General features: G+C 39.5%; 1 protein-coding gene across 2 annotated transcripts in view; it reads right to left on the bottom strand.

Moving 5' to 3' along the window:
* LOC311270057 (ligand-dependent corepressor) overlaps positions 1 to 14,209 on the bottom strand; it is a 28,017-nt gene extending 13,808 nt beyond the window's left edge. For both annotated transcript variants that reach the window (XM_084374685.1, XM_084374686.1), the window contains exons 1-6: positions 14,112 to 14,209; positions 3,968 to 4,033; positions 2,763 to 2,842; positions 2,257 to 2,389; positions 1,820 to 2,140; positions 1,609 to 1,705 (exon numbers count right to left, since the gene is read on the bottom strand). In XM_084374685.1, coding sequence (XP_084230811.1) covers positions 1,609 to 1,705; positions 1,820 to 2,140; positions 2,257 to 2,389; positions 2,763 to 2,842; positions 3,968 to 4,033; positions 14,112 to 14,208 — 794 coding nt within the window. In that variant the 5' untranslated portion in view covers position 14,209. The remainder of the gene's footprint in view (positions 1 to 1,608; positions 1,706 to 1,819; positions 2,141 to 2,256; positions 2,390 to 2,762; positions 2,843 to 3,967; positions 4,034 to 14,111) is intronic.
* Between the last annotated feature and the right edge of the window lie 3,350 nt (positions 14,210 to 17,559).

Below are 17,559 nucleotides of genomic sequence, written 5' to 3' on the forward strand. Positions count from 1 at the left end.
TGTGACGTTACCACTAAACAAGCACAGCAATAAAAGAGTTAGCCAGCAGAGGGTTGTTGTGTTTGTCAAACCTAACAGAATAACTTAAGTGTGATCACATACAGGATCACAATATTGAACACATTTTTTCAAATGAAAGGGGAGTGTTTTTGTTTTTCAAAAAGGGAAAATTATGATTCTCCAGAGCTGTGGTATAGACATTGCCTAAAGGTCAAACAGCGTGATTCCAAGCTAATATCTCTAGAAAACCCAAATTAAGTGTTGTAGATTTTAAAAGATTTTTTATCAAACTGAGGACAGTGTGCATGCTGTATATCTAAGAAGAGGCAGCTTTATTCTGCGAGCAATGATCATCACTTTTAGATCCCATCAGCTCTCAAAGCAGCAGAAGAGGAGAAAGTAAAGCCACTGGTGCTGAATTTATCAAAATAAAATTTTAATTACAGGCACAATCAAGTCTCTAGAGGAGTATATAACAGTGTCAAAGGTTTGCTATGAAGGAAAACGTAACAGAACAAAACAACAAAATGAAATAATAAATATGGTTTCAATAAAGATGCTGTCTTTAATAATGAAATAAATAGCAAATTTGTCTATATTCAAATAAAAAAAATCAGCCCTCCAGTCTGTACGAATGGCATTAAAAAGGAATTGTGTATTTTCAGTATCAGTAGCTAGTCTACAGGAAAAGTCGGCATCCTGTTTAGTGTAAACATGTGTGATATGAAATCTACAAATGTGACATTGTAACAGACGTACAAGCATTGCTTACAATTTGAGAATAAAAACAACTAAATGCAATCTTTCCTTGGGCGTGGAACTTGGCATGCAAATGTGATTCATTTAAAACACCTCTACTGTTTTATTACTTCATCACTGTGAATCTCAGGATTGTGTCTAAGTCTAAGGATTGTGTTTAAAAAGTGTATCTACTTTATACTGCATTTGTGCAGGTATTCAGTCCTCAAGGAGTAGTTTATCAAATCATTGGTGATTTTTGACCATAGCAAGATGGAAGAATATTAGCAAGGCTACAAGTCCTGTAGTAAATCATCAGAGGCCAGTGGGTGTCTAAAAAATATTGCCCTGCTGACTGAATCTTTTTTAAGCCACAATAGTAATACATGCTGCCCATTCAGTCCGTAGTTGGCTATACCAGGGACCCCATCATCGCTGAACTAAATAAAAGCCTGCAAAGTAATTAATTTTGAATTGCAGCTTGATACACGCTGCATTTAGTAACAAAAGGAGTGGTGTTTAAAAGCAGAGTCAAGCACCAGAAGCACATTGAAGATTTCCCTCTGTTGCAGTTGGAGAAACCTTTATTCATTTTTCTTAACAGCAGAAAACTTTTCTGTGAGTGAAACCCTGTTTGTTGCTGCTCATTTCCATCAATCCACCAACCGGCCAAGTGATCTCCAATTTCTGGAGTCAAATTTCAGGCCTCAGCTAATGCCAGTGCCTTGGTGCTATTACACATGACCTGCGTGTAGTAATCCAATTAATTCCAAAATTAATTGTGTGTTCATCCTAAACCATAACTTTGCATCCTCATAAACATTAACTGCTTAAGGACTGGAGACACAAAGAGAAAGAAACTTATCTTACCCTTTGAGCGTGGGTGTGGCTGGAGAAAGGCAGGGACTACGGACAGGCAGGCTGCTGCTACAGCGACTCTTTTTGATAGATAAGTCAAGAACTCCATCTGTTAACAAAAAGAAAAGAAAAAGAAAAAACTCAAGTTCAGAATGACCGATCACCGCAGCACCAGTTCAGTCCTGATTAATCTGCTCTGTTACAGATGTTAAGTTCACACTACCTTGGTCAGCAGGCACAGCCAGGGGCTTCTTGATGGTGAGGTCAAGAGGAGCATCCTGGTCAGCCATGAGGAGCTTACTGAGGACGGGGTTCTGGTTGTGCGCAGGCCCAGACACGGTGGGTGCAGGGCTGGTAGAAGGAGTAGCCCCTGAGAGCAAAGGTGGGGTCGGCAGGCTTTGGTCAGAGTGAGGCTGGGAATCTGAGCAAGTGTCCTGAGGGGAGCTGGTTTTTGAGGTATATTCGTCAGCAAACTGTCGGATCATTCTCTGAAGGATCTCTCGAGCCACTACTGGAATGTGTGGGTCTGAGAAATTTGGCACATCTGAAAAGGAAAAAAATATGGAAGTTAGAACTGTTAAGTTTGCACACATTAGTGTCCTAAAAGCGCAAAATACTGAGACACCAGACACACTCCATCATTGTGACATCAAGACTCACCTTTGCGGCAGAGGACTGCATTGAGAAATTCCTCAGCTTGTCTCTCTAGTCTGCTGATTGTGGTCTGATCTTTAACCAGGAGAGGTTTGGGTGAATTTTCAAGCCCCTCGTCACTCAAGCCAATTAAGTGTTCCTGTCAAATGATAGAATTGTTAAGTACTGTAAAACAAGATACATATATCCAAAACAATACATGGAGAGATCTTTTTTTCATTGAGTTGATTCATCATTTGTCCTCACTTAAGGTAATAAGTCATCAGCTAATTCTGCTCGGAAACTCTAATGGATGACAGAGCATAGGCACTTACAATGCACTCCCAACATTCATCCATCATCATCTAGTCTGGATTGTGATCTTTATCATATATCTGATGCTTTTTAGCAATTTATAGTTTGAAAGCATCACAGCTACAAACTATAACCATGGTATAAAGAAAGCTACTTCTATTTTTCCCCCCGCTACAACTGAGTGAAATTCTGAGAGACCCTATTAAACTGTATCTTACCTTTACTTTGTCTCGTCTCAAACAGCAGAATAGACAGTTTTCATCGAATGACCAGTCAGACACTGCTGTAGGTTCAAGGTCTACGAACACAAAACAGATGACAGGTGCCATATATATATATATATGTATATAAATAGAATAAAAAATATCACACAATTTGACCAAACTTTCTGGGAAAACGTCAAAGAAAACACACAGTGGTGGATTAATTACCTAAAATTCATAGAAAACCAGATAAATCAATTTAATCATTTTATCCCTATAGCTCAATTGTGTGCAGCCATTAAATCCAGTAGCTTTCTTTGTGCAACAGTTTGTTTGTAATGTGTCCTCTCTAGGGGGATGAGGATATTTCTGATGATCTGATCCATGACTGTGATATTACTACATTGTCTTAACGTAAGCAACACCCAGAATTTGTTGATCCTATGAGAGACAACTATCAGCTGGACACACACTGTTATTTGCTGCATCTTATCAAAAACTCTTACTATAAATATGTGCTACAGATCGCATCTTTACAGAATGCGTATTTTTGCTTAATAAGTAATTTTTAACAGTTAGTAAACAGTTATTGATTAATTTTGTCAATGTTGTATATAATAAAAAACACATCATAAAAAAACAATAAAATCACAAGTAACAAAAGTGTTTCTAAAGTCTAACTGTGCTGCACATGGTACATTTAGTTTCGTCTGTCTCTTTCTGCATCATCACCAACACAACCATATGTTCTAGCTGCATGTAGGATGCAACACAAAAATGGTTCAGTTTGAAATCAGTGAGTGGGCTGAATCAGGAGAAAGCTGATTCAGTTGAACTTTTCAGCAGCAATCGTCCCCAGCTGCTAATGTAGAAAGATCACTTGGACTTTGACAGTCCTCTCACTGCAAATGTAATGAAAACCCAAATAATGCCCACTATTGTCACACTGAGATCATGCATTGTAAAAATGTCTGTAGGACACTGTAGACTTTTACACTGGCCCCACGCCATCCAAAACACCAACTTTGTAGGAACACAAGGCATCTTCTCTTCTCTTCTCTTCTGTCTTGTTGTGAGAATGTAGAGGGGTACCAGATGGTACAATGCAGCAGCATTGTCATAATGAGCAGATAACTGATTCTGCTTAAACCACAAAATTGTCATTCATATACTTGCATGATCATGGCCACTAGTGTGATAACATAAACTGAGATTCTTACCCTTAAATAATTTTAGGTCTTCTACCAGCTCTGGACCAAACAGACCGTCGAGAATGCTCTCAAAACCTGAGAAAAGACATGACATTCAGTGAGTGTACAGTTGTCAATGATAAAGTAGCAAACAGAACAAAAACATTTTGACCAAACACTTGTCAAGATCTCGCCCTAATTAAAGGCATGCTGGTGAAACCAACAGCAGCAGAACAGAGACTCAAAATGAATCACTGTTTAAGAAAACCAAATCTGCCCAAGGGACCAAATTCATTTCATGTACTCAAGAAAGAAAAATAGTTAGAGCCTGGTCTACTGTATATAACTGACATCCATGTGATATTATCTCTTCCATTCACCCAGGCTTGTCTCTGCCTGTCTGTTTCATCTTGACAACCCCTGCGAGCAACCATATATGCTTCTGTTAAAACGCTTTCACCCTAGGTTTTTACTTCAACCGTAAATACATGCACTCCCATCCTCCTGTTGCCAAGCAACTAAAGCACCTACAGAGTTGGGAGTGACTGCATGTTGAAACATTAAAAAAAAAACAGCATGAACAAGACAGCTAGCTGATGGTGTCAAAGTATCCTATACAATACTGCAGATTGAGAATTTAACCAAAACCAAATCCTCACAGTCCACTACAGTTTACAGTTAAGCAACCTACAAAATGCTGCCTTTAAAGCAAAACAACTTATGTCACATATACAGGCTAAGGAAAATCTTAAATGCATTACCAATGAGATGGTGGTATCCTACAGTCCCAGCTGTTTGGACGATATAGTACGTTATGCTGCACAGTACTTCACTTAGCTGTGCATTAACACAATATGCAATGTCTGCCTACTGCCGCAGGGTCAGTGTAACCAATCCAAAACCACTGCATGCATTAAATCAAGCGCTAAAGAGGTCAGAGGTAACATCTGTCTACTGAACTGGATCTTAAATGAGGGAGTGCACCATTTCAAATGTGCTATACACCAAAAAGCCATGAATCAAAGCACAAACAACATAACAGATGGTTTAATAAAAAGCTATGTAAAACACATATATATAAGCAGCATTGAGAATTAAAAATATTTAGGCCTGAATATGAAAATGACAAGCTAAATTAGCCGAATGTGTTGAATAGGTCATCTAACTACACACATAGTAAATGCCTACTTACAGTATGTCTTCACAGATAACAAGTGAGAAAAATTATCAGCCCTTAGCATCCACTCCCTTCCAAAACTCACAGTGAATTCAATAAAAAGCTGTCATCTGTTAAAATGCCCTCGCTTTGCTTCCCTACAAATACCCACCCACTTTTCAACAGCCAAACATGAAGAGGGGGGAGAGGGGTGGGGTGGGGGGTGGTAAGTGGTGAAACACAGCCTTGCCTATAGCTGCAGCGTGAGTCTGTTTCTGGGTTAGTGCACAGGACTTCAGCTGGAGCTATCCAATCCTATTTCTGAAATATTTCAGAGGCAGGGGGAGAAAAGTAGGTCATCCACTTTCGTTTGACGGAGCAGCGCCATGACATCAAACTACTCTTCAGGAATTCAGTTTAGGGCATTTAAAAATGTGTCATACTGTAAACCATGACTTTGAGGCAATATTAACGGGTTCTCACTGACAGAGCAGAGCTTGGTGTAGTGGCTGATAAAGGGAACCTCTTCAGAACCGCCCTCTTCAAACCGCAACCATTTTGGGACCAGCAACTTAAATTTACATGTGCAATGAATAAAATATTGATGCCGTGTATAGCTGACATGTACACTCTACAAAATAAATGAGTGTATAAAAAAAAGAGTGAATAATGGCCACAATTAAAATGCACAATGAATGGAATAAGAACACTAACATGTTACTGTACCCAATGCCTTACACTTAACTACAGTTGCAATATTTATGCACTTTTGGATGCAGGAATAACACCTTAATGTTCAGCTTTTAAGGTGTGTTGCCTGTTTAAGGGAACATTAGCCAATTAATTAAGCTGTTGAGAAGGAAATTAGGCCATCATTGAGCTGCTACAACACATTTCTAGTTTGATGTATAGTGATCAGCCTGAAGATACAATAATAAGCACGGGGTATAGAGGTACAAAGTGATAATGAGAAAAAGGGAAAAAAGAGCCCGCCTGGCTTTTTGTTCCACCAGGCTTAACACCTAATTATATCAAAACTTAGCGAGGACTAATGAAAAGACAGTCGGGACAAAGATATCAGGTTAATGAGGCTGACGATCTTTCTCCTTTGCAAAAACGGGGGAGAGAAAACACACCTAAAGGCTTAATTGCATTGACAACATGTCACTGAGTCACATTAGAAGATTTAGCGTTTTATCCACAATTGTTAGCGCATATGTTTTCCTTTTTGTTAACTGTAGCAGAGAGTTAGTCATTAATGTCAATCATCTGGCTCTATATGAGGAGAGTGATGATTCAAGCCCATTTTGCTATTTCCAACCCTCGCTGGCTTGTTTTTTGTTTACTCCAAATACACGCTGTGGCTTGCCTCCAGGCAATTTATAGCTGAGTGAAGGCAGAGCTTAATTCTCACGGAGGTATGCTGAAATGAAAAATAAAATGACAAACAAAGAGTCTTTGTTGATAAGAAAAATGAAACTAACTTTGTTCTGGAGATGAGAGAAGCAACGGTTGAGCTACAAACTGCAAATTATTTTTCAAAATAAAGTTTCTCCTATCAATCATGAAATAGAGAATAAGAATAATAAAAAGAGAAGTATGGTTCTGTTTGTCTGACATCACTAAAGCTGACATTAACTAGTATATTTTAAATAAAAAAATTCAAACTATACTTTTACATACTGTATGGAAATGTTTCAAACCAGGGACTATTATGAAGACAAGTTTTCGTGCACTAAAATATAATTTTAAATATACTTAGCCAGTATTTTTGCATACCAATTTTTCAATTTGTCTGACGAAGGCTTGGCTACAGGCAAACTTATACCACTTTTACACCCATATTACTGTGTATATGCAGGTTTTTTTAAGCGCAGGTAAACCCACTAAAATAGGCATTTTTCAAATTGCCAGGAGACCAGTTTGACTTTCGTTTTTGTATCTTGCGCGTCACATTCATCATAACAAATGTGCCAGAAAAGCAGGGGGCAGCAGAAAGCAGCAGACCATATACCTCATCAGACTACATCGAGAAGACGTCAAAAAATGTTTTTAAAAGCCTTAAATCAATAAAAATCTGTTTGAACAGAGACCGATTTTAAAATGTTAACACGCCAATGGCCTTAACTTCAACACAAGCCATAGCGTCATGCCTGAAGAGGGGTAGATAGTAGTGTGTTCCCCCAGGTGTGTTTTGCGATCATACTTATGCACCTGTGGAACCTGCTACACATTAGGCCATCAACAGACTAACTTTCAACCAAGCTTTTCATGTAGGAAACCAGGAGAGAAATTTCTCTTGTCCACAGGAGATTTTTAGAGAGTCTAAATTTAGATTTAGGTTAGCGTCTGTTTGGGAGACCATCAAAACTTCAGTTGTTGCTGTACTGCGACAAAAGGAACAAATGACAACATAAATCACAACATAATCTGATCAAATAAATTGAAGACCTTTTAAATTAAGAGAAATTCAATGAGGGCTGCAATTTACAATGATTTTCAGTAAACATCTGAGTGATCACTGTGTCAATAAACAAGTCAAATAACAAGGGGAGGGGTGAGTGAATCTTATTTTTCGTTAAACTATGAGCTGCAACGTTTGGAATTGTAACTTGATAAATAACTTAGGCATTCGCAACAAACCTTGACGTGAAACCTTCTAGGATGTCTTTACAGCTTATGTACTCTGGACTCTGCCCAATCTGACTTAAACCGTGATTATACTCCAGGACGGAGGCAGACAGGTGCTGACCGCGGACACACATGCGCTTGTAAACATACTGCAATTGGGGATATACACATTCAAGCTCCAAACATCCACAAGAGAAAACGTGATGGTGACCTCCTGAAGAAAACAGTGTGTGCGACCACAACAAGATTATGACCAAGGATGGGGAAAACAGTATGCACATACTGTGCACAAAACTAGCATCCAGTTTATTTTTCTGTTGCATGTGCAGTCGGCACAGCAAAGTGTTGCCAGTAGTTACAAATTTTGTGCTTCACGCGCACATCCGCACAGGGGTCTGCGCTGACTGTCACGTACTTGGGTGGACGACGAAATCTGTATCATGACACGACGCAGACGCAAAAACCATGAATTGGCCTTAAGCCTCATTCTGGCCTACTTCTTCTTCTTCTTTTTCCATTCTTCTAATCAGAGAATGGAAGAGAGTAAAGATTTTGCATGTCTGATGCCCTTGTCCTTTCCACAAGCACTTAAAAAGAGAATTCATTTCAGATCTAAAATCAGCTTAACCTCTCTAAATGCTAACCTTGACCTATGCTCTACATTACTGTGAATTGAACACAATGCATCATGTTATGCAAAGCCCTCTTTACAGCTTATTGCCGGTGTTATGGGAGTTGGTGGTGTAGCCAAAAGGTTGATTTTCTTTTATCAGCCTATGCACAAAATTACATGACACAGTGCATGTGTTTAAATCAATATTAAGATAAGTCAAACAGACATTAATATGCGATTCAAAACATATTCATAAATTCTACTTTTACATTCATAAACATGTAACCTAATTTTCCAGTGTCAATGCTCGAAGCACAATGTGAGCCTGCAACCATTGAGATGGAGCTGAAGTGGGCAGAAAGTACTTTAAACACCACAATGGCTGTTAACCCACATCTCCACATGGTTCCATTAGTATTTTTCTTCCCATGGTATATTTGTAGATAATTTCGTTATGTTAAAGGGATTGTTATGTGGTCTTCGGTTTTAAAAGTCTCATTTGATCAACTAATTACTGAGAAATCTTTCCGGTGGTATATGACACTATTCTGCAGTACTCATAAGTATCATCTCTTGTTTCTAGAAGACTCCAGTGTCCCAAAATGTCAAGAGGTTCATCATATTCAAAGTGCTTTGTCAGGAACAAAACACTAAATCATATATTTGCATAGTTTATCCAAATTAATCCGAAACAAACGTGGATTGATGAATGCTCTCCTACCCATGTTGCACCTGTCCACAAATACCACTCATTAATCGGGTCAAATGTTTTCAGCTGGTAAACCACAAATGTTTTTTCAGCTTATTATAAATATTTGACCTTTTCTGACAATAGAAAGCCTGTATCCCTTGTGGGCAGCAGGAATGCAATGTATATACATATATTTCAAAACATCTGTAGACATAAGAGAGACCTCCTACGTGTTTTATTCCTGCAACGAGTCACCTCCATTTAAATACAACAATTTCTCATTTGATGATATACATATAAAAAATGTTGCTAAAATGCAAATGCAAACATTTAGACTCATCATAGATCTGCAGTGCTCTTTCCACTGGTTGACCCACCCTTCCCTTCTGCTGCTCTAGTGCTGAGGGTGTACAGTGCTGCATCAACCCCCACTCAGCCCATCCCCCCACTGTAACTACTGTACACATGCTATCTCAGAAGGAGTGACCACGGGCTCACAGAGCAGGAGCTTCGCTAAGCTCAAATCAGCATGCAGCCAAAACAAACCGTGTTAAACCTCGCATTTTTGGCTTCAGCCGTCGAAAATATTGCAGAGAATTATCATCAATAAAATGTTATCCTTACAGACTTCAATGTAGCATTTTCAAATATCATACCGATGTTCAGACTGTGTGCTCATGAGTGTAATTTTGTATGAAGAGGGTCATGGATACCCCTGAGCGATGCTCTATGAAGATGTAAGATGGGGCTGGGGGCTGAGGATGAGTGCAGAGATGACAAAGTTGCACAAATTAGTCGAGCTACAGTACATGACTATTTTCATCCCGAGTCAGCCCGTCACAGAGAGACCGAGCCTAATGCCTAACGATCTAAAAACATTTACTGTTCCCTTCCATGCAATCCACACAAAAAAAGGAACTCACAGACAAGCTTAGACATTAAATGGACATGAGCAAAGCAGTGCTTGAAATGTCATTTGGCTACTGCACATTGTGTTCATTAAAAGCAATATACAGTAGATTGATCAGGCTATACAGTGGGCAATGAGGTGGCAGCTTTGAGCAACATCTACAGCAGTAAAAAACACTCCATGAATACTTAACATGATATGATGCAAACTGACAGTCAAATGGTGTAATGCTGCATAAAGCATAACTTTGAATAACAAATACGAGACCACCATGATTTTTAGCAAATATGAAAAAATTGGTGCATGCACACAGATTTACGCCCAGGCACCCGAACAGACAAACATACACAGACGAAAACAGTGCATTTCAGATGAAACCCATTTAAAATGTTAACAAACCTCAGCCAGGTCTTTTTGAAAATTAGGAAAATGTAGGCCAAAAGCCCATCAGAGGAGGCATGCTGGAGCAGAAAATGGGCCATGCTAAAGTTTAAATTATAAACAAGACAATCTGCCTGATGTCAATATTTGCTTGTTGTTTGTTTGAGGAAATCCTGAGTTCCATTCACCCACATGCCAAAAGCAAGCATGAATAACTGACATTCCATGCATTTTCAAATGTTAGCTGGTCATGTTCCAGTCCAAATTTTGCCAAAAACTACACAGAACACACATTTTCCTCCACACAGTTTGCATCTGGGGGCTGAGGGAACATGAACACATGTATGGGCAAACATACAGACAATTGTTCCTGCTGTTCTGTGGGACAATTGCCCTTGTCTCTGCCCTGCAGTTTTACTGCTCACATTAAGTACACAAAGACAAAATGTCCATTTCAGCGTCAGCAGGGTTGGTGGTGGCGTGCAGCCCTGTTCCACCAAAAAGCCAAACAAAAGTGTGCCGTTGTTGTCATGGACAGAATATGCCATTCTGCAGCCAGCAGACTGATGCTGTTGTCATGTAGTCTCCAGCTTTACAATTATAGCCCAAACACAAGGGACATTTGTCAATCATAAAGGGGGATCTGAGTAACTGAGCAGTCCTGGTCTGGGGATAGCAACTCGTCAGAAAGCTATTATGCTCTCTCCATTTTCTTTTCAATGATGAGCACACAGCCCACCTAGTATTGTAGCCTCTTAGCTGAAATAACTTTGTTCTGGATCAGTCCACACATATCGCTAAACTATGTCATTATTTAAAACTGATTGTCCACATTGAGAATACTATGTAAAATAGGTGGTCAATAATCAGCCCATTACAACAAATACTGTGATGCTCATTCCCACATGATGCCTGACACATCATACATAATTCTGAACATAAACTTTGTAAAACTGGTTGAAAAATTAGGGTTTTTTTCTCTTTCTATTTATGAAGACAGCATCTAACCTGCCCTAAAAAAGACAAGAGCTGAACATTTTCAACATACAACAATAAAACTCTTCAATGACAGGAAAACCTGACAGACATTACCATAAGATTAACTGCTTCCCAAAACTTCACATCCCTACTCATTAAATCGTTTAATTTTTTGTGCATGCACATGCCTTGTGCATACATTAAACATTTCAAGACCTATACATAGCAGCCACTTTAAGTGAGATTGATTTAATGTGACATTTTGAGTTCAGCAGCTTCAATAGTAGTGTTCTGGGTCTTTTTGAATTAGTAGTTTTTGTGTCGTGCAGTTTGAATGCCGTTTCAAATTCTGTTTTCATTCCGCCAAAAATCATGAGGAAGAACACTGCATATATGCATGTTTATGCATTAAAATTGTAAAATGTGCTGCATACTAAAAACATGTGATGATAAAGTTATCTGCGAGCTTATACATTTTTGTCATCATGTTGCAAGCTTGTTTCTATCCACCCAGATGCAGGCAATCCTCTGTAAGATGGAAGTGGTCTCTTAATGAAACAAACTGCATTCCTTAATGACTCTACAAGAAATAATTTGTTCCAGATTTACTTATGACAGTGATAAAAGTGAATATGAATTTCAACTACGACTAGTAAATATTAGGGTCACTATGCAACTCTCTGCTCCCCACCATTTGAGTGATCAATCTGCGTGTGATGGTGCCAAACGTCTATACCGACTGTTGCTATGTTACAGAGTCACAAGATGAGGTTGGCAAGGCCTTTTCTTCTAGGCCTTCTGTCAAATGGTGTTAAACTAAAGGGGTTAAAGAGAGTGATGCATTTTTGGGTGCATTTTGCACCAGCTCTACTGACAAACCATGTGCTACTATTGACGTTGTGTACTAATATTGCTGTTTGTATTGTGCAGTCTATTCTGACATGTAACTTTGTAATGACAAACATAGCTTTTACTGCACCACAGACCTACTTTAAGTGACTTACAATGTAACTACTATTATTACATACTATTACTATGTGGATCCGGACCAAATGACAGGTTATGTCATTGCCGTCACGGGTTTCCAATAAATATTGTGCTCTGCGCCAGGATAATTGTCCTAAATAGCACATTTACTGCACCACAGACCCATAAAGATAAACTTGTGATGTCGTTAAACATACTTATATACTTTATGTACTTAAATTCTACTAACATGAGGTGTTGTCTACAGCCACGCTAGCAGCTCTCTGCAGCTGCAGTTGGGCACAGTGGTGGTGCTCTCAGCTAAATGTTAACATTAATATCCCAACACGCTGAAGGTAAGCAGGTATGTTAACCATGGTCACCATTTTAGTTTGCCAATTTGCATTGAACATAATGTTTTTTGGAGGCTGGTGTGAGTGTGATTACATTTGAATGAATGTGGTCATAAAACAAAGTATTAGACAAATTAAAACTTTGACCTGATGGTGGCTGTAGATGAGAGGTCAGGGGATCAAAGTTATCACGATTCATCCTCTGGGGAACATGAATTTGTGTGCAACATTTCACTGCAGTCTATCCAATAAGCATCAAGATATTTCAATCAAAAACACACATGTCTATTTCCTGGTCATGCTAGAGGAAATATCCCTTGGTAACAATATATGTTTCTACCTAAATGCATGGCAATCTGACAAGTAGATGTTGAGAGATTTCACTGAATAAGTAAAAATATCTGGCCTCCTGATGGAGTATCATCAGTCATTAAAATATATCTTCTGGGGACCTTGAATATTTGATGGGAAACTCATTCAATATGTTATGATATTTGACTCTGGAGCACAAATGCCAACCCCAGGGAGATGCAAGAGGAAACACCGGAGATCATCGGTGTCAGGATACATTGTTTGGGAACCATGAATTGAGTTTAAATTTGTCAAGTAGATGTTGAGATATTTTACAGGATAAGTTAAAACGTTTGACCTGCTGGCGGTGATAGAGGACGATATTTCAGTTTGGACTGACCAACAAGCTTACTGACCATAAAACCAAACCAACACATCGCTAAAAATCTTCCCAAGCCCTTGTTGTAGGGCATTTAAGAAAGAAAATATCCTACTACAAGAGCAATACTTATATTGCGTAGCTTTGCGATCACTCAATGCGAGTTTGGCTTCAACTCCCATCGGCACACACAACACAACAAGCTAAGTAAACAATGCCCTTTAAATTATTTGTTTTAAAGGGATGTGGGGAAACTATCGTCAGAGAAGTTTATAAGAGGAACGTAGTCGAAAATGGAAACTCCTCCAGCAGCAGTGGGGTCTAAGCCACTACTTCCTCAATGCGGTAATGTGTGCCCGGAGGATTTGAGAGAGGCAAGTTAAGCTAAATGCTAACTAAAGACATCCACCGCGGGTATCTGTCGCCCTCCCCCATCCAAAATACAGTATTATCATCACACGGGAGCGCGCATTTCATCAAACGAAGTGTTTCAGCCGACGCAACGTCGAGAGACACTCCCTTTAAAACAAGCACGGTGCCCTTTAAACAAACTAACGTTACGCCACCAGATATCTAAAGTGTACGGTTTGGATTCACGAACAATTAAAACAACAGGGGACCTCGAAGAATAATGCAACATCTGCACATAAATGCAACACTGAACCAACTGCTCCGGCAGAAGAAGGAAACAGTTGAGGACAAAAAGTCGCACGGAGATGCCCCGACTGAGTCCAGTAATAGATGGTTATTTACACCGATAATGGCCACACACAGGCGAAATTCAACGTGCAAAATTACGAAGTGTGTAACCGGCATCGTCCTTACCTACACAGTGAATGAGTTTGTGTCGCCACGAGTCAAGTTCCTGCCGAAAGCCGCGCCTGTCGATTGTGCATTGCTGCCTTTTACACTGGCTCGCCATTTTCTATTTCTTGTGTGGCGGGCACCAGCACGGGAAGAGGAAGCCCCTGCTATGTGAACGCGCTCGCCCCTGAGCCGAGGAGGAAGTGGCTCCTGAGGGGAAACGTGCACAGGTTTCACAGTAATCACACAGTGTAATTTAATCAGAATGTAACAAAGTAAATAGATATATAAATAGATTAGTAAGCTATCGCCTTCAGCACATCAATCTAAACAACAAAAGAATGTGCCAATTTAAAGAATAATGATGCAGGGTCTCCATTAGGCGGCCTTTTGCAGTGTGTATTAAATCAAATGTGACAGAGGTATTTTTCAATTAAAAAACAGTTATTAACTGTGTAGCACAGACTGGACGTCAGCCAAGACTGCTTTAAAAACCAGACAAAGAGGGCCCCAGACCCCCAGGGTCCCAAAAGGCCCAAGTCTACTACTTTTTGGCCAATAGTATGAGGTAGTTTGATTAATTGGCTAAAATAAACAGAAACAGTGAGATCTCAAGGCAGATCCTGTATTTATAAATAGAGCCCGACTGATATGAAATCTTTGAGGCCGATACCGATTCCGATGTGATCAATTGGACGATATACACACATTTTTAGCAGTGATCCCTCAAGTGTGGTTATCAAACACTTGTGACAAAAATATGTTATGGAGGCAGGATATTTTATAGTTTAAATAAGCTTTATCGTCCAATGCACCCAAACAGTAAACGTCACTAAACATATATTTTATTCTAAATCAGCCCAAACATCTTTTTCTGCCTCGCATTCTTGGAAACCTAAACATTTTTGTGTCGGCCAGTATCGACAACACATACACCGATACCATTATATCTGTGATAGGCCAATAATATTGGCCAACCAATATATCGGTCGGGCTCTATTTATGACCAATGCTTTCGGTATGGCTCTGGAAGTGGCAAAGTTCATCCAGACTGAAATATCCCATGAGCTACTTGATGAATTGCTGTTCAGTTTTGTACAGACATTCATGGTCCCCAGACGATGAAGCCTTTTGTGATCCTCTGACTTCTCCTCCGCCACCAGTGGGTTGACAAGTTTTGCTTTTAGTGAGATATCTTCACAATTACTTGATGGACTTCCATTAATGTTTGTACAAACTATTGAATGGATTGCTATAAAATTTGGAACACACATTCATGGTCCCCATACGATGAACTGTTATCACTTTAATCCCTGACCTTTCATCTAGCACCATCCAATCTGGTCAAATTGTATCCCGTCCAAAAGTCTGGTTTATGACTTAATACCTACATAATGACATTCCCCTCAGCCTTATCTGTACTTTGTGTTTTGTGCTAATTAGCAGAGGTTAGCGCATACAAGCTGCTAAACTACGATGGTGAACATGGTAAACTATACCACAATATTGTGAATGACCTCCAGTCACCAGAGGATGTGGACATTGAAACTTGGACTCGAGTCAACTTGAGTGACTGTTTTGATGACTTGCAACTTGACTTCACAGGGGAAAAAAATGACTTGACGCGCGACTTGGACTTGCAAGTTAAAGAGTTGTGACTTGAAATGAAACATGGTGACTTGAAAGGCTTGTCTGGGTTCATTTTATGTTCTGTTTAGTCTTTTAGTTGTTTTCTTAATTCTAGCTGTCAATTTAAAAGTGATGGAGAGGGATTTTTTGTTTCAAAAGAAATTAAGAAATAAATCAGCTTTAATTAAGTTATTAGATTTTTGTTGGTTTACAATTATTTCACTGAATATCAATCATTATAATGCAAATTCAATTCAGTGTCATACTTCCTTGAAGTGAGGATCGGTGAGGATCTGATCTGGACTCACCACACTGAAAACATCATCACGAAAACACCAAGATATTCTCTCGTCTTCCTCTGCAGGCTGTGGAGACTCAACATGGACTCAAGGATACTCAGCAACTTCTACAGGTGCACAATCGAGAGTATCCTGATGGGCTGCATCAAAGCCTGGTGTAGCAGTTGCACCACCCTCAACTGTGAAAACTGCTCAGCACCTCAACAGGACAAAGCTGCTGCCCTTGGAGGAACTTTACTCCCAGCAGTGTAGGACGAAGGCCAAGAGGATCATCAAACACCCCAGCCACAAACTGTTCTGCCTGCTGCCGTCTGGCAGACGGTACCGCACCACCAGGCTCAGAGACAGCTTCATCCCACAGGCCATAAGACTGCTGAATTCTTGAGCTCTAAGCTCATTACTGTACTGTTACTGCATCACATTGACACACCTGTATACTTTTTTATTTAATGCTTATTATGTTTATACCTGCACACATAACAGTATACATATATATTTGATTATTTTACTATTAACTACTATTTTACTATTTAACTATGGTCTACAAGCTATGACACCATCACAGTACATAGTATATATTTATGTGCACCACCTATACCCAGTCCATAGCCAGCTCTCATTACTGCTACTGCACAACCTGTTAACATTACAGTTTTATTCAATTTAATCACACCAGTCTATCTCAGTATAATATGTATATTATATTTTGTTTTAATCATTTATATATTATATATTATATTTAATTCTTATATTTTAACTTCTTCACTATGCATGTCTTCACTATCACGTCTATCTACTTTTTACTGAAATGCGTTGTGGAAACAAGGGCGTTGATAGGGGCCCACAGTTAATTTGCCCCTGGGCCCCTAACAGGTGAAACCAGGACTGGCTTTACCTGCATCAAAAAAATTATGAGGCTTTGTAGGAAAATATTGCAGTGTTGTTTCTTACTTTATATTCATATTCATTTAATAGTTTGAGTATCACTTTCTGTGACTGAGGAATGCATTTTATGAATATTTCTTCCACTGTCTCCAAGCTGTAGCACACAAGGCCAATCAGAGAAAGTTTTCAATGGGAGCCAACAACAGCGATGCAATGAAACAGCGCGGCGGTCAGGCTGCAATGATGCTGTTGTGATGCTGCCTTCAGGCGCTGTGGGAAGTATTGCAATCCTGAGATGGCGCGCGATTGAACGTCGGCATGAAGACACGTGCAAACGTCAACATGGCTGGCAAGAGTGACTTCATTTCTTCAAGGGTTTCTACGTTGAGACTTTCTTATACAAATAATGTGACGCTTTAATTTTACTGCAGGCCTATAGGAAGACATTTCACAATGTAGGCTGCGTGACGCTTCTGTAACACAGCAGTTCCTCTCAATTTCTAAATTAAAACAACGGCCATTAAAACGGCATATTCTGCAGATTTACTTGTGGTTTTACCGAACCTGCCGCACCTGAACGTCTATTAAGACTGGTGTTCTCGGATGTACGAGCTTACGAGGAGCACGTAAACGCAGCATACGTTTACACCGTTGCA

The sequence above is a fragment of the Pagrus pagrus genome (genome assembly GCF_965226575.1).
Source record: "Pagrus pagrus genome assembly, chromosome: 15".
Lineage (NCBI taxonomy): Eukaryota > Metazoa > Chordata > Actinopteri > Spariformes > Sparidae > Pagrus > Pagrus pagrus.